This window comes from Mytilus trossulus, chromosome 7 (genome assembly GCF_036588685.1).
Source record: "Mytilus trossulus isolate FHL-02 chromosome 7, PNRI_Mtr1.1.1.hap1, whole genome shotgun sequence".
NCBI classification, from domain to species: Eukaryota; Metazoa; Mollusca; class Bivalvia; order Mytilida; family Mytilidae; genus Mytilus; species Mytilus trossulus.
In genome coordinates, this window is record NC_086379.1 from 29,995,778 (window position 1) to 30,020,388 (window position 24,611).

General features: G+C 32.2%; 1 protein-coding gene and 1 long non-coding RNA gene across 2 annotated transcripts; both read left to right on the forward strand.

The window, feature by feature from the left end:
- Window positions 1-2,814: 2,814 nt before the first annotated feature.
- Window positions 2,815-6,949, forward strand: LOC134726953 (uncharacterized). Its single transcript, XR_010108683.1, has 3 exons — window positions 2,815-2,965; window positions 5,170-5,288; window positions 6,754-6,949. It is a non-coding gene; the product is annotated as an uncharacterized LOC134726953 (long non-coding RNA).
- Window positions 6,950-10,174: 3,225 nt separating this feature from the next.
- Window positions 10,175-23,797, forward strand: LOC134726955 (uncharacterized). The gene is made up of 7 exons (XM_063591352.1): window positions 10,175-10,269; window positions 10,946-11,236; window positions 13,005-13,277; window positions 18,201-18,476; window positions 19,218-19,289; window positions 21,288-21,362; window positions 23,151-23,797. The coding sequence occupies exons 1-7, from the start codon at window positions 10,224-10,226 to the stop codon at window positions 23,654-23,656; spliced, it is 1,539 nt and encodes a 512-aa protein (XP_063447422.1). The 5' UTR covers window positions 10,175-10,223; the 3' UTR covers window positions 23,657-23,797.
- The last annotated feature ends 814 nt before the right edge of the window (window positions 23,798-24,611 follow it).

The window sequence follows — 24,611 nt, forward strand, 5'->3', positions numbered from 1 at the left end:
GTGAGTGCGAATGAGACAACTTTCCATCCAAATAACAATTTATAAAAGTAGCATATTTAGGATAATGTCCTCCACTGAATAACTGTAGTGTATTCTTCCGATCATATGTTGAGAATAAACAAAAGCAAATACTTGTCTTTTTTTCAAAACCGTATTATCTAGATTTTACGACAAACCGACTTTATTGGGCGGACAATCACATTCTGCTTAAGCATATAAAATCATCAAAGTTGGATGGAACAGATATTCAGAAACTTATGATGCTGTCTGCAGACAATTTGCCATGGGTGTGGGGTATAGTAGTGTATAAAAATTGGTTATACCTTACCCAATTTAGCAACAATAGTGTATGTCGAGTAGATAAGCAGAATGGTTCGAATTTCCAAATAATTAGAGCAAATGCAGATCAACCTGTAGGAATTAAAGTTTACAGCGAGGATAATCAGCCTAAAGGTATAACTAGATGACGGTTGTTAATAGATTTATCGATATAAATGTTATTTCCTTCCAAACAATCTGCTTTTGAAATAATCAATTAGTCGTTATATAAAGTCTCAAATAGAATAAGTGAAAAACTTAACACGGAAACTGCAACACTGTACTTAAACACGTTGTAATTGCTAAAAATAGAGGGGCATTTATTATAGACCACCATATCGATAAAAGTTGGTTCTGTTACAACTCACTAATCATTAGTTATAATACATAATGCAGTATTTATTGTAATACAACCAAATAACTACGAAAAGAATAAAATTACACACACTTGTGCATTTTTTTTTATATTACGCAAACAATGACATTTTTTTTTCTACATTCGTGAACATTTGATAAATATGAGTTATTTGAAAAACAAATTGCACAAATTTAAAGGACATTTATATAGAACAAAATTTATAAATAATTAAACCAAAAAAACAGCTTGTGTTTATCTTTTTAAACAAAAAAGTTATGTATTTCTGTCGAAAGGAAAATTACGTTCACAAAACCGAACTTTGAGCAAAGATATAAAATTTGGACCTCATTTTACTTAAAAAGTAGCACATACAGGTTTATTTTTAATTACATATTTGAATTTATCAGGCAAAAATTAGCCTATATGCAAATTGTCAGCAAATTGAAACATGGGATCAAAACTGTATCGTATGCCCTTAAGCAACCTACTCAATTGTCAAGTGAACTAATTAATTGCACTGTATATAATATAACACATGATAAATTCAATCAACCTTTCACCGTAGTGTATTTTCATGTTATTCTAGGTACTAATCTGTGTTTTTCAAACAATGGTGGTTGTGAACAACTTTGTCTGCCAACTCCACAATATACAATTATTTGTTCATGTGCGGATGGATTTGAACTGAAAGCTGATGAAAAAACATGCCTTTACAGAGGTAAAATATATATTTTTGTTTATTTTGAATTTTTTGTTTACTTTCAATTTCAACATGTAAAATGGCCAATAGAGATGTACATTTGCACTTGTTTTTATTCGAGCATTACTTGATTGATGCCACAGTATTTTTTATTAAACATATAAATGACTTCAACAGCTGATCTTCGCTGAAAAAGACCACCATGTAAGGCAGACTCCATATACGGACCAGTTTTATTTGTTTGGGATATATATTTCAAAATTTAAAATGATTGTCTACGCTTTCATAAGATTTATCAAAGCACATTTCATTAAAACAACATTTCTACTTGTTAAACTATACATAACTACTGAGATAATAAGGTATTTATAATCAAGTTAATGTCTGTTATTTAATCAAGGCTATAATATGCATACTTAATTTACGCTTTTATAAGGTTCTGGTAAATGGGTGACCTTTGCTAATCTCAACACCATTGAACGAATAGACCTTGAGACTAATCTTACGGAGACAATTGCTTCTAAAACAACTAATGCTGTAGATCTAGACATTCATTATGAGAAAGGATTCGTATATTGGTCTGATGTACGCGCCAAGAAGATATCAAGGTATGGATATTATTGCATTCACAATACTAATAATACTCATTAAGAGTCAAATGATAAAACACATTCTCATGAATAAGGAGGAGAAATTATCTGTGGGAAAAACAAACTCATAAGTGTAAAGCAAACAGACAATGCCATGACAATTACGAAGAACGAATTGCCGTAAACATAATCAGGAACACTCGACTTACGATAAATTAACCCCACCGAAAACAAGGGCTGATCTCATATGTTCAACCTCAAAACAAACACTGAAAGCTCAAAGTTTTCGGGAAGCCCGAAACGTAAGATTTTTGAAAATCCAATTAAACAAAACGAGGAAGATATCTTATATTCTTACTATTTACATGAACTTTCTCAAAATTCGTATAAAGATATGTAGCATTTTGTTTTAGATTTACGAGTTTGACTGTCCCTTAGGTATCTTTCGTCCCTCTTTTACTTCTGTTCATAGCGCATCATTTCAATTAATCATTTTCGTTCATTGTAAGCTGAGATAAAAAGAAATACAAATACAAATACAAAATCATCGTGCTGACATTTTGGCAAAAAACCCACTTTACAAATAAAATTCAACGCAATAATTGTGTGAGAACATAACTATAAGAAAAATAAAAAAATAAAAGCTATGATGTGAACTCAGAAGCAAAAACATCAAAATGTAAAATGTAAAAAAACAATTTAAAAACAATTGTTACACAAAAATAGCACTAGATTTTTTTCCAGTTTTACTTTTCTTACTTTTAGGAGTACGGTGACAGGAACTTCTGTTTCTGGTTATGTTGAAGACATTATTGTCGAAACAGTAGATACTCCAGATGGGATCGCTATTGATTGGATTTATAACCTTTTGTACTGGACAGATACGGGACATAACCATATACAAGTGTCACGACTTGATGGAACAGACAGAAAAACAATCATTAAAAATGACGGAAGTCTGGAACAACCAAGGGCTATTGTAGTTGATCCAAATACTGGGTGAGTTTGAATATTGGAATGTTTAAACGAAGCCTTCATCCGGGATAAAGACATTGACTTTTTGTATTTAAATTCTGGGAAAAAACATATTCTCGTTTTAACAGATATTTAACAACAATTGTTATTGAAGAATAAAGGGGAGGTTGAAAATACCAGAGGGATATTCAAATATATAAGTTAAACACACATTAACTAAGTCCTGGCAAAATCACGGGAGACTCTTTTTATTGACAAATAAGCTGTGAAAATTTCCTAGGACGACTGCACAAACGTTTTGGGAAGATTTGTAGAATCAGTAGGTACAAAAAACCCAAAAGACAAAACCACTTCCATATTTTGAGTTGTTTCTTATTTTATAAGTATATTTATTAGTATAATATTTTCTAGTAGTCCAGTGAATCTAACATAAATTTGACCCTAACCTGAAAGTGATTGCAAAAGATTTTAAAATTTTAATCTTTAGCATTATACCCCAAATATACACTGAAAAAAAGTCGCTTAAAATCTTCTTTGAGGAAGACTAAAAAAATCACCAGTTAAAATTCCTATGAAGATTTGCATTGAAAAGGGAGATAACTCTTATAAAAAAGGCAGAAATATCAATAAAAAGTGAAACAAAATTATAACTTTACCGCTTCTATTCATCAGAATCTATTGATTCTTGATTTTTTAGCGGTCTTTAGGGTATAACAAACAACTCTAAAGGTGTTTTATGTAGACGAAACGCGCGTCTGGCGTACTAAATTATAATCCTGGTACCTTTGATAACTATATTCATATCTTTTATCAAGCTATAATCTAGATTTCGTAATTCATTAGTTGACATTTATTGAATTTTTCAACATGTCAATGTAAAGAATCTCAAATTGAATAAAAATAATTAAGCATGTATTATTCTTTCTGTGGTTTAAAGTTTCTTTAGACAAGTTAGATGCTGAAAAAATATAATATACAGATATAAACACTACCAAATTTTCACATTTTTTTTTCAAAATGGTCACAAAGCTTCAAATTTGCAATTTCTTTAATAAAAAATGCACAAACAAAAACCAACTTCGGCTTTGTACATTTCATTAGCAGACGATTATAGAATTTAGTCAAATATCAACTTATAACCCCATCAAAGTATCATACTTTACATAAATTTCAAGAAAATCAACCAAAAACTGACTAATTTTTGAGGAGTTATCTCCCCTTCAAATGTTAATTTCCATAGGAAATTAAAAATGCTGATTTTGAGTTTTCCTCAAATTAGATTTTATGGGACTTTTTTCTGTGTATTTTAAGGGCATACTGCTATATGTTAGAACTCAAACATTTTCTGTTGCTATTAGTTTGACTGGGCTATTGTAGCTCTGAGTTATGACATGGTGTTTTTCAATAATACTGTAAAAGCAGAAATGTTCGTGGGGATTAAAAAAATAATTACGTTTATTTCGTGGATAAGAATTATCCACGAAATTAAAACCCCAACGAAATTTTAACTGTCGATTTACATTATTCTATGATGTAACAAAATCTTATTGACATTATATAATTGATTAACATAAAAGAAAACAATGAAATAAATAGGTTACTTTATTAGACATCGATATTCAAAGGTTTTCTTTAAATCAGATGATAATCCTAATTTTTTGTTTGTACAGTAATAAATAATGATCGTGAACTGTCAATCAATGTCATTTAAGAGTCTAATGCGTCTGTAATGCCCTCAAGTCGTAATACATTTATTACACAATCATTGTCCATTGATAAAATATCAAAGGTGTGTAAAAGCCAATAAGCGTGTGCAGGTTGCAACACTTGATTAGTGCTCACTGTTACTAGGATAGGCAATTGTTGATTTTTTTCAAATCGGCGAAAGTTCAGATCAGTTTTATTGAGTATTGTCAATTATAAAGTGACATTTACATAATTGTTTTCTAAAATTAAAAAACCACGAAAATTAATCCCCACGAACTTACATATGGATACAAAACCACAAAATTTTAACCCCACGAAAATAAATGTTAATACAGTAGTAAAAGTTAGTTTTTTTTATCATCTCATTATATATGCGTGCCTTCTGATGTATGTTTAAACCTTATATGCATACGCTTAACATACTGACCATTGACTCATACAAGAATACTTTATACGCATTTTTTTTCATAGAACCATTGATGTTGGTTTCATGTTCACTTCATGGTTTTGTTTTGTTTTAGTTTATTGTTTTTCACTGACTGGGGGAGCTCATCGAGAATAGAAAGATGTGGAATGGACGGACGAGATAGACGGATAATTATTAACTCGGATATAAAATGGCCTAATGGATTGACAATAGGTATTTTACATTACAATTTAGTTCATTAAAATATCAATTAGAAAAACTGTCACAAAAGAAAGAACATTACATTTAACTATGCTCGTATTCTTTTAATATAAATAACATGTTAAATTTTGAACTCATACACAGCAGAACACATTTAGTACAATGTTCTTGCCGTTTAAGATGTAAGGAACGAATTTTGTGGGTACTGTTTACATTTTTAAGATGCAAAGTGGATTTTATTTTAAAGCCAACCTAGGCCTTAATAAACTTTACCATTTGCTCTACATACATGTATACATTTTTCATTTAGGAAAAAAGTGCGTTCGTTTTACAGTCTTTTGTCTTTTAATCTTAGCAATAAACTCTTGTAAAATAAACATATTAGATATAAGTTAAAAATATCAAAACAAATATAAGCATCCTTATCTAACCTTACATATACTTTGTTTAGAAAGACTGTATATTTAAAGTCCTGCCTTTAATAGTTGAGGATCGTTAAACACTAACATTTTGTTGGTTGCTAAATGTAGCATTAGTCCAAATGTGTTGAGGTAAATCCCCACTAAAGTCTCCTGTATACATGACATTTATGTAAATTATCACACAAAATGAAATGATTTTATAAGCCAAAGTGAAACATTAGTGTCTCATGTGTCTTTTTTTTTTAACTTATTATTTGTTTGTTTTTAAGATTTGTTCATTTGTTTAGATGATTTTTATTTCTACTTGTGGTTTCCTCTTCACCTGAATAGGTGGTTTTATTTACAAAGAAAACATGTTGTAATGTTGTGATTTGGGGATTTTGGTCATGGCCTTACCTAGTCATGCTAGTTCCCGCTTTACTTATTTAGGTTATGTGTTTTTTGTCGTCTATTGTAATTCTGCGTTACTTCTATAAGATGTTTGATAATAAGCTGGCTTGGTACAGCAATGTTGTTAGCAATCAAAGTTTATCTGTCAATATCACATACCTCTATAACGTGTTAGACATATAAGGTGGTTCACTTGAACGCATGAGTTAATTGATATGTTCAGTGTGAGTAAGAACTGTTCACATCATCGAAGGGGCGGTTTCCAAAATGAATACATTATAATCTGAATTAATCGTTTCTTCAGGATTATTACACATGCAGAATAGATCAAGAGGCTTATCACTCAGAGAGTTTTAGTTATCAAACCTATACCAAAGGCCATGATATAAACCTTGCTCAAGGTTTTGTTGTGGTTGATATCCTTCCCATTTTGTTGTATGCCAGTGGTTGCCATATTAAATTAATTATTGTATATCAAAATTGCGTCTAAAATACTCATTCAATGGACTGAATACACAGTGTAATATCATCACACTTTTTGTAGGTTTAATTTTAGAAAAAAAGGTGCGTTTATATCTATTTTATACGTTTAAATGTTAGTGCGAAAAACTTTTCCCTGATTAAAATGAAGCTTATGGTCGCTAACGATGTTTCGATGTTTGTAGATCATATTGGAAGAAGGTTATATTGGATAGATGGTTCCCTAAACCAAATTAAAAGTACAAGGTTTGATGGAACAGATACATATACCGTGATCAAAAATGAAAACGTTTTACCAAAACCATTTGATTTGGTTGTGTATGGAAGTTATGTGTATTGGTCTAATTGGGAATACAGAAGTATATGCAGAGTAAACAAAAACACTGGGCGGGATTTTTCGATTGTTGCAAATTATATAAGATCACCGATGGGAATACAAGTATTTGCAGATGGAGTGCAACCTAAAGGTGACTATTTAAAACAATAAGGCAATTGTATTATATGAACTAATTATGAACTTGACGCGTTCGCTCCCGATTCTTTTGAATATTAATTGTTTTGTTGGTTTAAAAAAAAAAGGTTTCCATATTGTCAGGTCGAGTTGGTAATACACATGCATAATATATGCAGAGGAAATTTGAAAGATGAGTGATTTAAGTTTCAGTTGATGTATATCTCATAGATGTAATTATAGTTGAGTTTTAAAAAAAGTCAAGGATAAAGACATTGACTTGAAATTGATACCAGCAGCATATAATTTCATTAAGTTTTGTGATGTGTCGTAAGGGTGTATTTCAAATGAGTATCCGTGCCGTAATGTACTACGTCTAATCTTTTGAAATGATCACAAGGATATTGTTTTTTTTTCATTAAAAGTAAGTTTTATTAACAAATTTACATTTGTTAATATATACATCAAATACCGGTATCTTACCCCGGCCTCGTTAACATTAGTATAAAACATCTAAAATTATGGTTAATTATGTTAGTACACAAATTTTCTTAAATCCGGATATAATTCATGGGTTTGCCTGAATGATTTTCTAAACTAGTATCTTTGTTTACAAAGAAGGTAGATAACACGTGCAGTGCATATATTTGGAATATGAAATAATAAGTGCTTTTTATTCAAGGAAATGTTTCCAAAATATTTGTTTTGAAAGGATTATTGATATGCCGTTATCTTTTTCTGTTGTGAATATTTGGTTGATATGCAAATACATTTTGCCAAATATGACTACAGTAAAATCGGATGCTATTTTATCATATCAATTGAAGGTAATTGTCATTTATGTCAGATTATAGAATGTAACGTTATGTCTTGGATAACGTTAAACTAGTGGGGGGAAACATATGAGTGGACAACAACAAAAAGAGACGAATAATATATAGTACAAGTAATAACCATGAAAACATAACAAATACATATAAAAACAACTACTGACTGTTGTATGAAAATACAGTTAAATCTAAACTCACAATTGATAAACACTATAATTTGCATGCACATACATAAACAGGTAGTTATACATGTGCAGTGTTTGATGAAAAATTACAGTATAATCCCAATATTTCAAATCAAATATTTACATGTATATACATAAACATAAACAGGTAATTATACCTTTGCCATGTTTGAAGAAAATTACAGAATAATCTCTGTATTTTGGTGAAGGATATTGTCTTAAAACAAAATGTTTAGAAATCATTTTAAACCAAGAGTTCCAAAAGGTGAAGTTGAAATCGTCCCTTCGAAAATTTTACGGACACCATCACGAGTTGGTTGACCGTTATGGAATAACTGTTTCACAAATGATATCGGAGATGTTCCTTACGTCGTAACTACAATCCCCTTCCCTTTCATGAATGTGACCTACCGAATTAGACTATTTACCGGATTTGTAATCACATAAGCAACATGACGGGTGCCACATGTGGAGCAGGATCTGTTTACCCTTTTGGAGCACCTGAGATCACCCCTAGTGTTTTGTGGGGTTCGTGTTGTTTATTATTTAGTTTTATCTATGTTGTGTCATGTGTGCTATTGATTGTCTGTCTGTCTTTTTCATTTTTATCCATGGCGTTGTCAGTTTGTTTTATATTTATGAGTATGACGGTCCCTTTGGTATCTTTCGTCCCTCTTTTAGGTCGTCTACATATATTTCAAGCACTGCCTTGATGAATCTGCTGTTATATATATTGTTGACAACATAGAAAATCTAATTTCTGTTATCAAAATTAACATATTATTATGAGAATTGATAAAATCTACTTTGAAAAGGTTGTTGTTCTATATTAAAATTTCGAAATCAAAAGATGTGTTCACAAGAAAATAATATTTATAATTTTCATAAATGATTAACGGACAAAAGTCACGGCTTCTTAAATCCTCGTTCAGGAAAGTAGACATCATATAAAAAAGAAGATTGTTTTTGTTTTACCTCGTAAATCTTCATCATCATGATCATAGTACACACAGTTTTACGAGTAAACGCGACAATCGCAGAGAACTAATAAAATATTTGAACCCAGCGTCAGTGTGTTTTCCTCGGAGTTTAGTATTTTTGTGGTTTTACTTTTTAATATGTTTTGCAGGAACAAATGTTTGTGAAATAAGTAATGGCGGTTGTAGCCATATTTGTGTTCCATTACCGACTTACAGTAGTGATCAAAGTACATTATCTGGTTGCATGTGCCCTGATTTTTATGCGATGACATCTGATAATAAGACATGCGTCACTATTGGTAAGTGCATCCTTTTTTTAAATTAGCTATTTACTAACATTTGCTTAATTGTACAGTGTAACCAAACTTAGTGGATATACGTTTATCGTTACAGAGATAAACAAATTACTTTTAAAATATTCACGAGTTACTTGTTCAATTAGTTTGTGTGTAGTCTTTATGGATTTCATAATGAATACTTGACTACCATGGTCGTTAAAATTTTCAGGGCCAGGGATATTAATATTATCTGTGACGTTAAACAGTACAATTGTTTGACATTGCAAAAAAATTAAAATAACAGAATTGGTTGCATCTTACAATTTTGAGTGGTCGAAAATGGATACGCCCAACATTTTTGTATTCATTGAACACATTTAAAAGGCACCGCCTATTTGATGGATTTTGCTTACTCATGCTAGTTTAATCAACCAGGTTTAATCCACCATTTTCTACATTTGAAAATGCCTGTACCAAGTCAGGAATATGACAGTTCTTGTCCATTCGTTTTTGATGCGTTTTGTTTTTTGATTTTGCCATGTGATTATGGACTTTCCAAATTGATTTTCCTCTGAGTTCAGTATTTTTGTGATTTTACTTTTTACAAAAGTTTTAACGCTGTTTTTCGCTTAAACCAACTAAACAGCGTTTACTATTTTCATTTGCACAATCTCATATCTTTTGTGAATGTTATTTTGCAGAACCTCCTAAAGATATAGTTATAGACGTACATTCAACGAGTGTTAAAGTATCATGGAATTTTCCAGTGATCCTAGATTATATAGTGCAAACAGAACTCGAACTGTATAATAACAATGTTTCCATAGTTTATACCAGAAGTGCATACTATCCAGTGACTGAACATACGATTACAGCAATTCAGCTGCAGAAATGTCGTCGATATAAAATAAAACTTCGATGTCTATACAGTATGCATGGATGGTCCCCTAAAGTAGAACATACATTTTGGGCAACAGGTTTGTTGATTAATTGAGTAAATTAAAGGTATAAGTATGATAGGATAAAACCGGTACTCATACAAATTATATTTGAAACAGAAGTTATAAAAGTAGCTTTGTAAATATAATCCTTCAATCCATTCAACTGGTTTTCTGTATACAAATATTTATGATTTTGTTAAACATTTTGATATAAGAACGAGATTTAAATTATTAACTCTGAATTTGTCAATTTTAGTTAGACCGTATAATAACGATAATTGTTGTCCATACAGTAGAACGACGCATTACATTTTACCAAGAACATTAAAATTAGGTTTTGGTTCACATCTTAAAATTATTAGTGATTAAGCGTTTTAGATTTACACAAAAAAACATGTATTTTCAATATGAAATCATTAACCTATACTTCATTTTCCTATAATTTAATTTTGGATGTAACGCGTCTTCTGATTGGCTGACGTTATTTTGTTATCAGCCCATAGACATAATTTGGTCATGTGACCGTGACGTCATCAACATTTTTTCATATTTTTACGGTTTAAAATGGAATTTAGAATTTTAGAAATAACATGAAAAATGTGGTGCACACTGTTGAATAACCCGCTACGCGCGTTATTCAGTGTGCACCAAATTTTTTATTCATTCCTTACATGTTTTTTGTTTTATTTTATTGAATGTTTTTATGTTCTAGAGAACCTAGTTTATTCTGACCTGAATAAAAACATGAACATAACTTGGACCTCTCCAACAGATCGACCAAGTGTTGATGTATATTTTGATAGTCTAGTAGACACACTGAAAAAAATATTTGCGAATGAAAATCCAATTGATAATCCCCAGAAATACAGGAATCTGAATAAAAATGGCTTGAATATTCAGTTCACCTTACAAGACGCTTTAATTTCTGACGTTGGGTTGTACAAGTCCGCACCAGCTTCCGACATCACAGTTATTGATGAATGTGCCTTATTAGTGATTACAGGTACACATATATATGTTGTTTTTGCTCATATATTTTGTCTACAATACATCTGAACTCAAATGTTTACACGCACTTGTATACTTATATGCCTATATGTAGTTATTTTCCTTTGAAAAAAATCAACACGTACGATATCATATGTCAGTGCAGTTACAGTAAATAATAATGATTGTATTTGGATAATTTGGATAATGATTTCTATGGTTGTATCTAGATTAATTAGAGCGTATTAAAATCTGAACTCAAATAGTAAAGAATTTTCCACGTTAGTCTGGTCGGTAATAGGAGGCTTCTTCTGCAACTTTTTTTTAACAATATATTAGCCAGATTATTTTCTTGTCATAGAACACACCTCAGGGTGTCAGACTTGTACACAGAAAGAACTACCTACGGGATCAATCCTGGAACCCATCTGTGTGTTTTACAACAAGAAAAACCTAAATTATGCATTGAAGACCTATTGGTAACCTTCTGCTGATGTCTGTTCTATGGTTGGGTAGTTGTCTTTTTGACACATAATCATTCCCAATTGCCATTCTCAATTTTATTCTCCACAACATAACTATAGTTAAGTACTCATACATTATTTTGGTATGTTTCATATAATTTATATAAATGCAAATGTCAGGAGGTATCACTTTCTAATAGTCGTTGGTTTAACGAAATGATAATTGAGTACACACTGAAAAACAAACATAACGGAAATCAATTGTGCATATTTTACATTAATGGTTCGTTGTCTAACAGACATCACATCGCCCCTACATAGTTTAGGCTGAGAATACAAAAACTGATGTTTGTCAGTAATTGTTTTAGGACAAGATGATCAGAATTATATACAGAGGTGATAGCTCATTTACTATGTGAAATCATTACAAGATTAAACAATAATTAAATCAATAATTGAATACGTACATATTGTGACCTACCTCATTAGACTATTCACCGGGTTTGTAATAACATGAGCAACACGACGGGTGCAACATGTTGAACAGTATCTGCTCACTCTTCCGGAGCACCTTAGATCATCCCCAATGTTTTGTGGGGTTTACTATGTTGTGTCTTTTGTACTGTCTGTTTGTGTTTAGCTATGGCGTTGTGAGGTTATTTTCTAACTATGAGTTTGACTGTCCATCTGGTATCTTTCGCCCCTCTTGCACATAAATGACAAAAGTCAAACCAGATAAAACAACAGTTATTTTTTTTTTAAATTTCAAGTAGAAAGGCTAGATAATACTTCGTCCTACTAGTGTAACAATTAATTAAAAATCAGTTCAGAATACAACCGTGTTTTTTTTTGCATAAAGACACGTTGAGTAAAAAATGTCGGCCTATATAGGACAGATGATCTAAGGGGTGTTCCTACGAGTATCAATGTTATACTTGTAATTGAACGGATATAATTTTTGAACAGGAAACTGATTTCCACAACGTTGGATATCATTCCTCAATTCGATCATCTTTCATACCCAGCGATATTCGAGCATTCAAGTACTTAATGACATCAATAATGCAAACATATTGGAATAATATTGTGCCTATAAATTCTTATTTATAAAGTTTATGGAATACGTTTGACGTCCTACTGTACCAAATGACGACACTTGATTTCCATTTGTATGAGGTGTGTTTGAGCTTTTAAATATTTCATAAAGCCAGGTATTATTTAAACTTGTCTATGATATCATTTTTTTAGCAGTACATTTTCCTATCAACATTTGCCAATGCAAATTGTAAAATATACAATTTTTCTATCGTTGAATTTCAGAGAACCCCAAGACTCCATATATGACATATGATAAACAACCTTTTGTTGGAAGTACAAGTGTATTCAGGTGCTCATCTGCAGTTAAACGACATCCTATGTATCTTCCAAGCCATTTGCGATACACCTGGTCTGCAGTCGGTATTAAACAGGACAATACATTAAGCATAAATCCAATTACAAAGTCTGATAAAGGCAAAGCTGTATCATGTACTGTAACTGACGAAAGGGGGAAAGTTTCTGCCTCCAGCAATACAGTCAGTTTAGATCCCTACTGTAAGTATCAGTTGTTTAAATAAAAGTGTGACTAGTAGATTACTGTATATGTTTTGTCAATCTACTTCTTTATGATTTCTGTTTTACGTAAAATTAAGGAGTACTCATGCTTCATATGAATAACAAAAATAAACTAAGCTTTCAAATTTTTTGGGTCTTCAACGCTCTTCAACTTTATATTTGTTTGGCTTTCTAACTATTTTGATCTGAGCGTCAAGCATTTCAAATTATAAGCCTGGTACCTTTGGTAACTAATTACACCACTGGTTCGATACAACTACTGGTGGACGTTTCATCCCCGAAAGTTTCACCAGCCCGTGGAGCAGGATCTACTTTCCCTTCGGGAGCACATGAGTTCACCCCCAGTTTTTGGTGGGGGTCGTGTCTTTAGTTTTCTATGTTTTAAAATTGAGAATGGAAATGGGGAATGTGTCAAAGAGACAACAACCCGACCAAAGAAAAAAACAACAGCAGAAGGTCACCAACAGGTCTTCAATGTAGCAAGAACTTTCCGCACCCGGAGGCGTCCTTCAGCTGGCCCCTAAACAAATATATACTAGTACAGTGATAATGAATGTCATACTAATTTCCAAATGGTACACAAGAAACCAAAATTAAAATAATACAAGACTAACAAAGGCCAGAGGCTCCTGACTTGGGACAGTCGCAAAAGTGCGGTGGGGTTAAACATGTTTGTGAGATCTCAACCCTCCCCCTATACCTCTAACCAATGTAGAAGAGTAAACGCATAACAATACGCACATTTAAATTCAGTTCAAGAGAAGTCTTAGTATGATGTCAGAAGATGTAACCAAAGAAAATAAACAAAATGACAATAATCTATAATACTAAAATTACGAGGTCCAATTTGTCAGCCGTCATCACGTAAAAACGACGAATCAAAAAATTCAACTTTATATATAACTTATATACATTTTGTAGTACAAAAGTGTAGATTAAAAATTACACCACTCCAGGCACTTATGTTTTCCACGTAATTAATATTGCCAATAATTAAGAAGTTCCGGGTCGAGTTCGATACCGATACCAATAGTATATTCACCTGTTACCTATTACCTTATCTGTACGTTCCGCATCTGACAGGCGCACCAACAATCGGTGTATTCAGGATTAATATGCTATATATATATATATACACATGTCATAATCACAGGGTTGACACTACTAAATTGTCAAATTGTGACCTATTGTAGTATTTAAATCAGTTAGACTTTCTAAGATAACAATACGAATACTAAAAATCTGGACTAAAAATAAGGCGTATAGGTACAGTTTTCAATTTGTTAGCGGGCATGACATAAAACAGCGAATCAAAGATTTCAACTTTATCTATAACTAATATAGGACAATGCTGTTGATTAAAAATACTCCATTCCAGGACCTTTTGTTTTCCAAATACCAATAATTGATAAGTTCCAGTTCGACGGGTTCAAACAGAAAGATTTGAAAGCAGAGAAAACTGTGTATCTTATGACAATAATAATACTAAAACAAGGCTTGCGCATAGTTATATTCTTTAATTCAGTCACGGACCCGCGATATCACGCCGGGGTGTGTTACCTTATCTGTACGTTCTGCATCTGACAGGCGCACCACCTTACGGTGTATTTTATAGGATTTTGCTATAAACACGGGTCATAATCACAGGGTCAGATTGTTCCCTATTGTGTAGTACTGTAAATTCAGAAATTAATGCGAGGTTTTTATTATTGCGAAAAATGCGACTGAGTTGTAAAAGCAATAATTTAAACTTGCATTTTGAAATATTTTATATGATTTTAACAGGATTTTTCTCAAAATCGTAAAAATTAAAATTGCATTTCAGTCTAAAATGACAAAATCGCAATAATAAATGCACGCAATAATTTATGAATTTACAGTATTTTAATCAGTAAGACTTTCTAAGATAACACTATTACGAATACCAAACTGTTTTTTCATTTGCGCCTGTTTTTTTTTGCTCCTAATTAGATTTACAGGTAAATTAATACGTGTGCATGTAGTATACCATTGGTAAAATTTGGTTCTAAATGTTTTTCGTTAATGATTAAGATAATTTTGATTCATATGTTTCTGCAACTTCATTGTAACATGATAGACATATTGCACACTGAAACGAGCCGAGGGGACAATTCTTTAATCATCAAGGGCCATACAAATCGGAAGATAAGTGTCCTGAAATATAACAACATATCTTACTTATGTACTATAAAACTGTGTAAAGCCTGAGTCACCACGGATTTTATTGTCAAAACACATAAATATGTGGCAGATGTCCGAAAGATAGAGGCTAAAGAACTACGGTTACGGTCAGGGAAAATGTCTGGATATGTATCTTGTACATTAATAACAACAGACTACTAGCAGTCAACTGACAAGCCAGCTCCAGACTTCAATAAAACTGACTGAAAGATTATGATTTCATCATATGAACATCAGGCACAATCCTTTCCGTTAGGGCTTTAGTATCATACCATCATAACATATAGGAGAAGAACATAACCCGTATCATGCCAACAACTGTTTTTTAAATAAATATGTTTAGTTCCGATGCAAAGACCCTATAAGTGAATCAATATTAACGCCGAAACATGCAATCTTTAATGACCTGACAACAGTTTCGTACCTATATCCCTTCTTAATAAGTCTATTCAAAGGTTTTGTTAGTTTCTGAGGTGAATACTGACACCTTTGTGATTTATAAAGAATATTTCCATAAAAAATTGGATGTGAAATACCTGAACGCATAAGAAGTCTGCATGTTGAGCTATATTTTCGAATTATGTCCTTATACCGATAATAAATTTTAGTAAATGTTTTGACTAGTTTGTGATATTGAAAACCCTGGTGTAATAATATTTCAGTAATATACAAATTTCTCTCGTTAAAATCTAAAACATTGTTACATACACGAGCGAATCGTACAAGTTGAGATATACCAACACCGTAAGATGGTGACAAGGGAACATCACCATCTTAAAATGTATAATTAACGATAGGAAATGAAAAATCATCTCTTTTATGATAAATGCTAGTATTCAGCTTTCCGTTAGTGATATATATATCAAGATCGAGGAAAGGGCAGTGGTCATTGCTAGTATTAGCTTTATTTAAAGTAATTTCAACAGGATAAATTTCTTTAATATACATACTGAAGTCGTCATTATTGAGAGCCAAAATATTATCCAAATATCTAAAAGTGTTATTAAATTTGTTTGTCAGATGTTGTTTCGATGGGTCTTTGCTTATTTTTGTCATAAATTGTAACTCATTACAATACAAAAACAGGTCCGCAATAAGTGCTGCACAGTTAGTCTCCATTGGAATTCCGATAATCTGACGATATACGGAATTCCCAAAGGGAACAAAAATGTTATCTAGAAAAAGTTCAAGGGCATATATAGTATCAAAGCATGTCCAATTGACAGAGTTTTTTTTTGTTTATTGCTACTAAAAAATGACCTAAAAGAGTTTGAACAAATATATTCACATTCTGACTTTTTGAATGCCCATTTAATTAGGCGTGTTAATTTTTCTTAATGAGAATGTGAGGCAATGTTGTATACAGGGTAGAAAAATCAAAACTTTGAACAGATTCAAAATCACCAATTTAAGCATGCAATTTATCAAGTACTTCCAACGAGTTCTTGACACTACAAAAGAAATTAATTCCACTATTTTCGAAGGCCTTATTTGAACAATTTATTGTCAGGTTTTTAATTGTACCAAGTGTATTGGTAAGAAGAATAGACAATTTAGAAGTTAAACAATGGCTTAAAGACGAAATAAATCTATATTTGTAAGGTGTTTTGTGTAGCTTCGGAAGCCAATACATAGTTGAGACTTTAATTGTATTTGGCTCTGCTTGTAAAGCGGTAGCTAAAAGTTAGTTTTTTTGGTTTTTTTTTAAAACAATTAAATCATCTTTATTGCACTAAATGCTGTTTAACAATTTACCTAGCTTACATCATTAGGCTAAGTATCCCTGTATATCAATTATTATACATCCAGGGAGAATATATAATAAAATATTATATTAATGTTAGTATTTTACAATTAAACATAATACATTATATAAATAAACATCAATACAAATAGATTCATTCATTTTAATTTTTTTTGTGTGTATCTGTTTACAAATCGGGAAAAAAATACGGTTCTACGCCGTACCGTTTTGTTATTATATTATGTGTGTTTATTATGTGTGTTTACTTTCTCACATGTACAGGTAACCTGTGTATGAGTGTCTCGAGAATAGTGTATTGCAGTTAGCCTAACTTTAATATTCTTTTATATTGTGATATAAGTTTATGTTTGTTACAGATGTGTTTTTTTTTAAATGGAGTCAGTTGGAATGTTGGTGAATTGGTGATTTCTTTTTTCAGAACCTCAATTTAAAATTTACGTCAAACGATAATAATATTATTAGCAGCTTTATCGACCGGGACAAAAACAAATTAGTGTCTTCTGTACTATTATTTGTCTGTTTGATTTTTTTAATTTTTATCCATGGCGTTTGTCAGTTTATTTTCAGTCTATGAGTTTGACTGTCCCTTTTTTATTACCTTAGCCGTATTTGGCACAACTTTTTGCGATTTTTGGATCCTAAATGCTCTTCAACTTTGTACTTGTTTGGGTTAATAAATATTTTGATATGAGCGTCACTGATGAGTCTTCTGTAGACGAAACGCGCGTCTGACGTTCTAAATTATAATCCTGGTACCTTTGATGACTAATTACTTTTTGCTTTTTTACAATTCTCTATTTTTTTCGTCACTTCTTCAAATCGACATGCAGGTCATGGAATACCAAAAATCAAATTTGGAGATGAACAAAACAAATATAACTTAATAAAGCAAACTACATCATAGCTATTTTATTATCTGTTTTGTCTTGTTTTAGATGGTCCTGAATCTATAAGACTTTCAACAGACTCCGAATCAGTGAATGTTACAGTAGGAAGTCGCTTTATTGTAACTTGCTTCGCAATATGTCATCCCAAATGTTATTTTGCTTGGACACGTCTTTCTGACGGGGTTATCTTAGACATTACAAATAATCAAACATACACAATCACCGCTGTATCTCAAAATGATGCTGGTATTTATTCATGCGCGGTTACACATCAAAATGATACCGCAAGAATAGGAAGTATTGAAGTTACAATAATTGTTCATGGTAAGTGTTATTTACATTGATTGTTCTCAATTGGCATTCTCAAATACTTCGATTAATACTTAGTTTTGCACAAACTCAACGGAGAGTATGGGTTTTTACATGAAAAAATCAACTAATAAAGAAATTAATTATTGAACAAAAGAGGCTGAAGGCTTTAAGCTTTCAGTCCAAAACAAATTGACAAAAAATGTTATTGTTGACTACATGTCTGTATGTTAAAAGACGAAAACGACGAACTGTTGAAATAAAATTTCACAAACTGTTACTGAAACAACTTAGAAGTTGTCAGTTTGTCACTACTAACTATATATTTTTGATATATTTCCCTCCGTTGAAGAATTTCCTCCTAATGTGACACATGTGATGTTTATAGAACCTGGATACCTTGATACATGTCGACAATTTTAATCTTATTCCCTTTTTTTATATCATGGAGTTAGATGACATGACTATCACGTCAGTCGAAAAGACAATAATACATATTCGAAAAGACTGAGTAAAAAAAAGATCGATGGACATGTATGTCACATTTTTCCGTATACTGGTTCACTTTCATGACAGTTGTCGGTTTGTATTTTCATATGATTTTGAATTGCGAATGAATCTACAACATGAACTAGATATATTTCATTCAAAATGATCAAATAGAAACTTTTATGCATAGCATTGTTTTACAAAACATATAAACGTAGTCTTTTATATGATCTTATATCTTGGCTGATGTATTTATAATTTAACTAGAAAAAGTGATTGAAGTATCAACAGAAGAAGCTGAAATCTTAAGAACAGAAACAACGTCGGTAGATTTTACAAGTAATTATATTTATTGCTATAAATCAAATTCGTATGCACGTTCAAGAGATACCTGTATTGTATTTGAAATATTGCGGATCGAACGTACATGTATAGTTTTTCTGTATCAAATTGAGTTTATCTAGTGACAGAGGGTGTGAACAGATATTTGTCACAATAAAACTTTCAATACACGTCCACAAAGCTTATACAGTTATCTTCATCCTAATGCAAAGTAAACAAATCATTATTTCGGTGTAACATTTTCCATGTTTTCATTAAACGAAAATTCCGCACACTAAACTAGATGTTAGTATGCTGGTCATACCATGTCAACCATAAACACCGAATTTTTTAAAGAGCCTCTAGCCTTTGTTAGTCTTGTATTATTTTTATTTTAGTTTCTTGTGTACAATTTGGAAATTAGTATGGCGTTCATTATCACTGAACTAGTATATATTTGTTTAGGGGCCAGCTGAAGGACGCCTCCGGGTGCGGGAATTTCTCGCTACATTGAAGACCTGTTGGTGACCTTTTGCTCTTGTTTTTTTATTTGGTCGGGTTGTTGTCTCTTTGACACATTCCCCATTTCCATTCTCAATTTTATCTGATAAATAGCATCCGATGTTACTGTAGATATATTTTGTATAACACATATGAATTTCAAACGAATATTCACAACAAGAGAGAGTAACTGCATATTAATAATCTATCAATAACAAATAGTTTGAAAAAAAATCCTTAGCTAATACACAAATGCATATTCCATTTAAAGCACTACACGTGTAATCAAGCTACTTTGTAAACAAAGCAATTAATATAAAAAAAAACCGGTCAAGTGAATATAAAAAAAAGATGTGGTATGATTGCCAATGAGACAACTGTCCACAAGAGACCAAAATGACACAGACATTAACAACAATAGGTCACCGCTCGGCCTTCAAAAATGAGCAAAACCCATACCGCATAGTCAGCTATAAAAGGCCCCGATAAGACAGTGTAAAACAATTCAAACGAGAAAACTAACGGCCTTATTTATATAAAAAAATGAAAGAAAAACAAATATTTAACACATAAACAAACGACAACCACTGAATTCGGGCTCCTGACTTGGGAGAGGCACATACATAAATAATGTGGCGGGGTTAAACATGTTAGCGGGATCCCAACCCTCCCCTAACCTGGGACAGTGGTATAATAGTACAACATAAGAACGAACTATAAAAACTAGTTGATAAAGGCTTAACTCATCAGATGGACAAAAATACAAGTGGACGTGGCCCGGTACTTATACATCCCGACACAAAAAGACACAATGAACAGATCTAAGAGTACTCGCAGTTATCTGACAGCTAGTTCAAAGCCACTAACAACGAAGCAGACATAAATTATATCCGGATTGAAGAAATATGTGTACAAACAAAATTTGCCGTGAATAAATGTTCGACACTAATGTTAACGAGAACTTTCAATATAAATATTTGATGTATTTATTAACGAATATAAATATGTTCATCAAATTTAGTATAGATTAAAGTAAACAAAATAATTGAGTTTTTTGCCTGTTGGTGGAAAAATTACAGGTAAATACTTTTCGGAATTTTGAGAAGTCGACTGCCCTCAGTTACAGACAGGTCGATATATACGTTGCCGCTGATTTTCAACCAATCAGTACCGTTAATACGTAATTGGACCTGGATTGGATATGGAAATTAAACAATTTAAATTTTGTCTGCAACATCAATACTTAAGCCTGTAAAATAATTGAAGCTTTTTGTAAAATTATTTCAATTAACTGTTTGCTTTATATATACTTAAATATCTGTTATACTGAATCTTGTATTTGATGAATAAAGTTAATTCCATTAGTTATTTTCATCTTTCTAAGGTAGAAATTTTTTTGAATTTCAAAGAAAAAAATAATTTACAAAAGTTCATTATCTCGAATGTGTATTTTTTCACTAATAACCATTTGTGGGTTTGGTACCTAAATGATGCACCTGTATCTCTTATTTCAAGGCCATTCAAGCTCAGAAAATGTGACACAAATCCCGGATGAAGATTCCAATGAAAAAAACCGACAAACTGAACACGGTACGTTTACAGCAAACTTCACGTTCGTAGCAATGTTTTGAACACTTTAATTAATTGTAGTTTGTGAAGTTTATATTGTCAGTATTTAACTAGAAATCATACTAAACATAAGAGGATGTGGTTTGAGTGCCAATAAGACACCATCCATGTCACAATGTGTAAAAGTAAAGTAAACCGTTATGTGTCAAAGTACGGTCTTCAACACGGAGTCTTGGCATAAAAGCTTTAAAGGGCCCCCAAAATGAATAACTGTGTAGCTTTATGCTACATGTACAAATTGAATGCTATTTATTGTAAATTTATTGGGGTGTTAAAGCATTGACCAAATAACTTTTTGCGCACGTTCAACGCTTTTATGAAATTACCAAATGAAACATTCAATACTTATAATTACATTTTTTCGCTAAGATCATTAAAATACGATTTCTTTCAAGTTTTTATTGTATTTACCTGTGCAGCAAATTGTTTTCAGTATAAGATTAATGAAAAGACAATGAAAAAGAACAATGCAATGCATAAATCAAGATCTACAGGTGTAACAGAAACAAACGTAATGATACTCATAACAGTAATCATACATTTTTTTAAAACTAAACAATTTTTATCCTTCGACATGTCGGTGTTACAACAATTAAGAAAACGAACTGTAAGGAGGAATAGGGACCATAATATTATCTGGAATTTATATTAGACAAACACAGAATGTCGTCAATCTTTTCAAACCGTTTTTAGTTTTAATCATAATTGATCCCCTCTGCCCAAAAATATCGAAGAATGGTTGGTTCCTTATGAAAACTTTTGTATTTATATGGTGTAATTTGAGAGCGCTTTGTATGTCCCTACAGTGGCATAATAATAGTTGGGACAGAACTGTGAAGATTTTTGCAGGATTATTTCATTTTTATGCCCCACCTACAATAGTAGAGGGGCATTATGTTTTCTAGTCTGTCCGTCCGTCCGTCCGTTCGTTCGTCTGTTTGTGCGTCCGTTCGTCTGTTCGTCCCGCATCAAGTTAAAGTTTTTGGTTAAGGTAGTTTTTGATGAAGCTGAAGTCCAACCAACTTGAAACTGAGTACACATTTATCTTATGATATGATATTTCTAATTATATAGCCAAATTAGACTTTTGACCCCTATTTCACGGTCCACTGAACATAGAAAATGAAAGTTCGAGTTTCAGGTTAAAGTTTCAGGTCAAGGTAGTTTTGGATGAAGTTGAAGTCCAATCAACTTGAAACTTAGTACACATGTTCCCTATGGTATGATCTTTCTGATTTTAATGCCAAATTAGATTTTTTACCCAATTTTACGGTCCATTGAACATGGAAAATGATAGTGCGAGTGGGCCATCCGTGTACTTTGTACACATTCTTGTTATCTCGAGTATCAATCCATATTGAAGATTTTTCTCTACATACTTTGCAATTGGTTCTGCCTCTACATTTGTTTTTGTCAAACAATCTATTCAGTAACTGCGTGAAACAAATACATCAAGGATAATGTGATCAGCGTGCGCAGGTGATTGGTGTGTATGATTATTGCCTTGAGACTATTTCAGGGTTAGTTAGGGATTTATATTTGTGAGAGTTAGGATTTTAAAAATCAATCTGAAGTTAAAAAACAGGTGAATGAGTTTTACGTATTGTTCAATAAGGACAAATCAGGATATTGTTGTACAAAATTTTAAATAAAACAGTTGATATTTCGGCGTTTCATTTGCTGTAGGGTGAGTCGGTTTTACTTGATCAAGGCAGTTCAACGTAATGCATTTTATTTTTTTAATCATAGGTGTCATCTCAAAAGAGATTATCATTTATCCAATTGTTGGTGTTGTTGTAATTATTGGTATCGTAGTTCTGATACTGGTATTCTTGCGTCGACATCGCAACTCTTCCCAAAGAACTGAAAAACCGTTTGAAGAACCTGACAAGCGAATATCAACAGTATCAGCCATATATGATACAATTGAAGAACAAAGGGAGCTTACTACAAATATGTATAATCCAAATTCAGAATATCTGGATCCATTTCATGAATTAGCTTCTTCTAGGACAGATCCAAAATATGTTTTCAGTGATCTTTTGCACAGACACGGAGATGCGAGTATATCAGAATCAAACGTACCATCAAATGATAAAACAGATATCGAGACAGTTCCCAAGTCTCTAAATGATCCAAATAGTTTTCAATCAATTTCGAATCCAATCAGATATGGAGATGTCGATAATTATTGGTCAAACGAAAACAGTGACAACAGTGACTACCTGAGACCCGTAAACTTCAACAACCGATAAGTCAGCTTTTGATTTAAGAAAGAAAGTGACTCAAAGTGTGTATACACGGTAATGTTTGCAAATCAATTCGTTTAGAATGTAAATACGGAAAAGATAATTCGTTTGACCTTAATACATTATGAATGTTCTATCTGTATCAGTTACATGTTTGTTTTTCCACATAAGAATATATCAAGTACCCAAACTCATTATTCAGCATTTTGCCATTTGAGTAATGTCTAGGTCGCACATTCACGGATTTGACGTCGGATAAGCTAAATATACGAACCGGCATCATTCGTGGCAATCTGTATTAGTCCGTAGATTTCCGTGTCGTTGTTATACGTAGTAGTACTTGTTTATCCTTGACAAATTTTGAACATGCGCAAATTTTGACCACGGATAATACGACCGTAGTTTATCCGTACTGAACCGTATAAGACCTACTAAACCGTTTTAGTCCTTTCAAAACCGTATTAGTCCGTTCTTATTTGAAGGCCCGAATTATTTCTACATCTTGGTCCGTAGAACTACGTAATAGTACGGATTTACCACGTATTGGTAAGTATACAATACGGTTTGTTACAAATGTATCACGGAACGGCACGGTTTCATTACGTTGCATTACGGATAGCTAGGTATCAGCCAGGGTTATGAAAGTCTGTTTCGGTTTACTACGTTACAACACGATATTTTACGGAATGTTTTTGTCCACGACAAAATGATCTGAAGCTTCTTTGTATATAAATACTCCATTATTATAGGGCCGAATTTATTTTGTGTTTTGCCGTTGAGTTATACATAAAATTATCTAACAGATTAATCAACAACTGCTGCTTGCAATGGCTGGCATTGCATGGGTATTGAAATTACTTTAATATTTAGCTGTAGATGTGAGATGAGGCAGAGTACACAGTGGGCAAAAGACTGACTTCCTTACCATGGACAGTATGAGCCCCCTCCTGACTAAATTGTG